The sequence below is a fragment of the Rattus norvegicus genome, chromosome 15, assembly GCF_036323735.1.
Source record: "Rattus norvegicus strain BN/NHsdMcwi chromosome 15, GRCr8, whole genome shotgun sequence".
In the NCBI taxonomy this organism is placed as follows: Eukaryota; Metazoa; Chordata; class Mammalia; order Rodentia; family Muridae; genus Rattus; species Rattus norvegicus.
In genome coordinates this window covers 29467906-29473743 of record NC_086033.1, presented here as the reverse complement: position 1 = coordinate 29473743, position 5838 = coordinate 29467906, and the positions used below count along the sequence as shown (strand labels likewise).

At 40.7% G+C, this 5838-nt stretch overlaps 1 gene segment (V, D, J or C); it reads right to left on the bottom strand.

The window, feature by feature from the left end:
* Positions 1-1106: 1106 nt before the first annotated feature.
* LOC134482308 (T-cell receptor alpha chain V region PHDS58-like) lies at positions 1107-1560 on the bottom strand. The segment is given in 2 exon segments: positions 1107-1420; positions 1515-1560. Coding segments are annotated over 2 exon segments (360 nt in total).
* Positions 1561-5838: the final 4278 nt, after the last annotated feature.

Here is a 5838-nt window from a genome sequence, read left to right as displayed (position 1 = left end):
TGACAAATCGTGGTCGGTGTAATAAGCACCAAAAGAAGAATTTACAGGAAAATTGACACGAAAGATAGCAGTGACAGTAAACTTCAGGACAGAAGCTGAAGAGCACACCTTCCACTTCCTTGTGGATGAAACACAAAATGACAAATGTCTTCTGTCTTTCCTCACGAACACAACAAGCTGCTTAGCACAGTCACAGTCCAAGCAATGCCCACTCAGGAAATGGTTCTCATGGAAAAATGACAGTAGCCTCCATTCTAAAGAATTATGGGGGTTGGGGATTTAGCTCAGCAGTAGAGCTCTTGCCTAGCAAGTGCAAGGCCTTGGGTTCGGTCCCCAGCTCCGAAAAAAAAAAGAAAAGAAAAGAAAAAGAATTATGATTGAGCATTATATCATTTCGAAAATTGTGGGCGCCTGCACCGACACGGTACCGAGGCGAAAGCCTGCGGGATGAAAGAAGCACACACACATAGGTTATTCGTGTCAAGCCAGAAGAGGAAGAGGGCCTCTGGTTTCTTTATTGACCAAACTATATATCTAAAGAACACCACTTAGCAGGTATCTGTCAAGCACAGTGGGGAACCCTGGCTGAGACTTCGGTAACAAAGGACCGACTATGTGGCCTGAATAAATTAGGGAAATAACCAGGAAGGCCAGCCTAATTCTGACTCAGGTGAGAAGTACCTGGTCAGACTGTTCCCAGTTGGGGACAAAAGGCTTTCACATGCAAGGGCAGGGCTCAGCAGGGGTCAAACCTTGCTGGAGACCCAGAAGGGTCTTGTTCAGGCTGACAACATTCTGTGAATGTAAACTTCTTGTGCCATAAATTACAGGGAGAGGCTTTTGATCCTACAATCTAAGACTAAGGCCGCACAGTGACAAAGCAACCAGGCCCAAATCCAGTACGGCTCCCACAGAAAATATGTAAAGAGCTTCTAATATGAAGTCAGACAGTGTATATTTTAACTGGAAATGAGCTGTGCAAAGGCAGGTGGGACTGCACGATACCTCTTTTCTCCTCGCCAAGTTGAAAGAGATGCTTCAGAGAGCACAAGGAGAGACCTTGTGTCTAAGCACCCACAGCCATGGGTGTTTGTGTTCAGCTCCCCCTACAGACTCAGACACTGTGCGCTCAGAGCACAGAAGTACACAGCCGAGTCGCTCCAGTGCACAGAGGCTTTCCGCAGGTGGAAGGAAGAGTCACTCTTGTTGAATTCAGCCTCAAAGTCATTTAATCCTTGAACAACTGGGTCTCCTGAATAGTACTTGAGGAGCAGCTGGAGCCTCTGCTGTGGGTACTGGACATACCAGAACAGGTAAGTTGACCAAGGAGTGGAATACTTGCATTTCAGCTGCAGAGAGTCTTCTTCAGAGACAGTGACATGAGCATCAGGTTGAGTCACTGACTGAGCTTGGGCAACTCCTGGAAAGGAATATGAGGTAAGTAAGTGCAGTGCAGATTTATTGAGGATAGTCAGAATCCAGAGATGCAGAGACCACAAGGATGCTGTACTCACTCATGAGAAAGTTTATCCCCAGCACTGGGAGGAGCGCCACGAGCATGGCTGATACTTGGGAAGGCTGCAGCTCTGTAATGGAGGAACTCTGGAATGGACCAACAGCAAAGTGCAAGAGGAAAGCAAGAGCTTGAAAGCAGGAAGAGTCTGTTGGAGAAGTCTCCCACTCAGATAAAAACTGATGCTGCAAACAGGAATCTCAAAAGAGTTTTGAATATCTAATTCTTGTCACTTTCCTTTGCTAAATTCTCAGCCAGCTGCAAGAAGGATGAGGTGAACAGGTGGAGATGTTCAAAGGAAGAAGGAACAGTAGTGAGTGCAGCAGCGCCCTCTGGAGGCCATATGAGGAACCAAGTGTCTTGAGAGTCCACAGCCTGCTGCCTCCTGCTATGTTCCTATTTCATAGACAAGCAAAACTCTCACAAAGTACATTGTGTGTTTTCTAATTTAAGATATTAATTCTAGTATTTGGTGAAAGTGAATGGGTTGTTAATATTCCCTATGAAACCAGATTATGAAGTGTACCTCAGATTTTGTGTGCAGTTTTCTCAGGCTGAGCATGAATGACCTCCACAGCCATGGTGACAATGCATTATGGCACAGGTATTTTACAAAGTTAGATTGCCTATGCTATCTGTGCCAAGCTGGGACTCCAGATGAGAAGGTTTTCTTGCTAGAGTTAGAGGAACTACAACCTAGAGACCTCCATGGCTGGTAAAAGTACTGTCCCCAGGAAGGAAACCTGTTATTAAAAACCTTAGCTCTTTCTGGGCCAGTGGAACACATTGACTAAGTCACAGTAGCCTCTTTCCTTCCAGGAACAAGAAGGAAGATGGGTCCTCTCTCATCTGTTCCTCCCTGTGGGGATTGTCTCCTGGGGAAGAGTTACCTATGCCAGCAATATACTAGCAATGTGTGAATGTTTAGCCTATGAATGAGGCTGTGGAAGGTGTGTGTGTGTGTGTGTGTGTGTGTGTGTGTGTGTGTGTGTGTGTGTGTGTGTGGTGAGTGTTTCTATTTCTTTCAAATTTCCCCATAACGTAAGAGCAACAGTAGAAAAAAATAAACTCAAATCCACAAGTGTTAGAAGAATGACAATCATCTAAGAAGTCAGATAGACAAATACTTCCAGAAGTCTGGTCGGAAAGAAAGAGACACATCAAAAACAAAGATCAGGAACTCATGCTGGCTTTCAGTTTACTGTGGTAATTTACAGAGCCCAGCATGTGTAAAATCCAAGGACACTCTATTGCCTAGAGCAACCTGGCTTTCTTGTCAGTGATATAATACAGCAGGATTCTTTACTTGTCTACACTGACAGAATTCAACTCCCATAGTTGAAGAACATCAAAAATCACTTGAATTACTAAACTCATATTCTTGTTTAAGAATGTTAATAGGTTAGGTAGGATATGGGTCAGTGCTTAAAAGCACACAAATAGGAAGCCCTGAGGTCAGATTTCCAGAGCTCGTGAATGACTGTGCATGGCAGCATATGTCCACAAACCCGTTTCCTCTAGAGCAGCACTTCTAAATCTGTGGGTCAAGACCATTAGGTGGATGGATCAAAGGGCCCTTTCACAGGAATCCCCTAAGATTATCAGATGTTTCAGATACTTACATCACAGTTCAGAACAGCAGCAAAACTGCAATTATATAGTAACAATGAAAATGATTTTATGGTTGAGGGTGGTCACAACATAGGAACTATATTAAAGGGTGGCAACATTGGGAAAGTTGAGAACTGATCCAGAGCGAGATGTGAGGTAAAGACAGAATATCCTCCCAGGAAGCACTTGGGAGCACCTAACCTGGAGTGCTGAAGACGAGACCCTGTCTCAAACAAGGTAGAATGTGAAAATATGTAAATATATTTTTATTTATAATATTGTAATATATGATATACTTCAGATTGTCCTCTGACCAACATACATGCACCAAGGCACATGAATGCCTCAGTTACACAGATGAGCATACATAAACACTATACTCAAACATCTCACACACACAATTACACACACACCATACACAGCACTGACACCTATTGAATATATGCCACACACATACATATACATCACAAACATCACACAGACACAAACACATCACATGCACACAAACAAATATTAACATACATATCACACACAACATGGACACCCACACACACAGTGCCACAAGCACACAGAAACAATCTATGTGATAAATATATTATATATCATTTTAACTTTAAAAGTTTGATGCCTATTTATAATATCCAGTGTCTCTTTAAAAGTACAGTTTTTTTTGTATTTTAATATTATGTTATTTAGTTTATTTTGTTCATTATTCTCTTTATTTCCATATCAAATGTTATTCCCTTTCCCAGGTTGCCTTCTGGCAACCACCTACCCCATCCACCCTCCCCCTGCTTCTCTGACAGTGTTCCCTACCCACTCTCTCCTTCTTCCCCGCCCTAGTATTCCCCTACACTGGGGCATCCAGTAGTCACAGGAACAAGGTTCTCTCCTCTCATTGATACCCAACAAGGCCACCCTCTACTACATATGCAGCTGGAGCCATGGGTACCTCTATGCGTACACTTTTGTTGGTGGTTTATTCCCTATGAGCTCTGCGGTGTCTGATTGTTTGATTGATTCAAAAGCACAGTTTTTAATTGATGTCTCATATAAAAATTTTATCATTTATAACATATATATAATGTTATTATATAATGTGATATATTTATATTATAATGTCAACACCTATAATATAATATATGATATAAAATAGCATTATATAATATTACTACATTGTTATATATAATATAATGTGTTTAAATTATAATATGTAATGATATATATACACATATAATTTTTATAGGAGCAATTGAAAATTGGATATTGAAAGAGACATTTTAAATAAGGTTGAACTTTTAAAGTTATACTATATTTTAATTGCAGTATTAGCATTACATCTTTGGGAACAAACAAGAAACGGAAGGTTATGGATTTACTACTGGTGTTTATGTGGTGAGAAGTAAAGGGATCAACTTGTACTAGTTTTTGTCAACTTGACACAAACAATAGTCATCTAGAAAGAAGGAACCGATACTGGATAAAATGCATTTCCACTGGCATGTAAGCAAATCTATGGAGCATTTTCTTGGTTAATGATCAAAGTGAAAGTACCAAGCTCACTGTGGGTGATGGGACTCCCATTCTTTTAGTGCTGTGTTGTTTCAAAATAAAAATTCTCCTGAAACCGAGGACCAAAGAGGATCACCTCGGTTAGCAGCATGGGTTCTATTTCAGTTCCTGACTCTGGGTTCTTCCTTGACTTCCTGCCTTGGCTTCCTATGATGATGGTCTGTAACCTGTGAGCCAAATTAACCCTTCACTCTCCAATCTGCTTTTGGTCGGATTTTATTTCAGTAATAGAAAGAAAACTAGGACAGCATGTAAACTCCGCTGTCTAAAGACAGACTTTCAGGAAGGACAGAAGCTTTGGTGTAGTGAGCAGGCTGTGAAAGCCCCAGGCAGGAGGTGGTGAGTGTCCCAGTCCAGATGACAGGATCGAAATGAGCAGGGTCTTAAGAGGCTTGGAGGGAGAACTTTGATTTCACTTTCAAGCTGTCTACTCTTAATCTTTTTCGGTTTGTTATAGCTTTGTATTGTGAATATTCTATTGAACGACCATTCATACACTGTAGTGTAGTCTATGATTATTGTTTTACACACAGAACCATCTCAACATCATCAAATAAATTTTAACAAAGTTCCCCACCACAATAATCAACTTCATACCTAGCAAGAGTTATGCCTATCTTTTTCCCTCTAATTCTGTCACTGATAAAATCTTGTCAATCGGTTAATAGCTATTACATATGTGGTCTGTTGCAGTTGGTTCCTATCATGTGCTTTTTTTAAGTATTTCACACTTCATTTTTTAGCAGAGGTCAATATGTCATTTTTTTCCATTGCTGTGACATTGCTTTCCATGGGTTGGCTACATATTTTCTAGTCATCTACTGGCAGCCACTGGGTTATTCCCACTTTGTGAAGTTATGGGTACACAGACATGAGCACTTGTATACTACTTCTTATGTAATACACACTCTCACTTCTCTTTAATACATTACTAGGAAATTAATTACTATTTTCCAGAGCAGCTTCAATTTTTTCCTTCCCATAAAGAGTGCATGCTGATTTCAAATTCTCCAGACTTTAGACAAAACTTGTTCTATTGTCTCTATTTTATATTTTCAGTTTTAGTGGGAGTGAGTGGTGTTGTCTTATGATATTATTGCTGTGAAAAGGCAGTATGACCAAGACAACTGTTTGTATAAAAA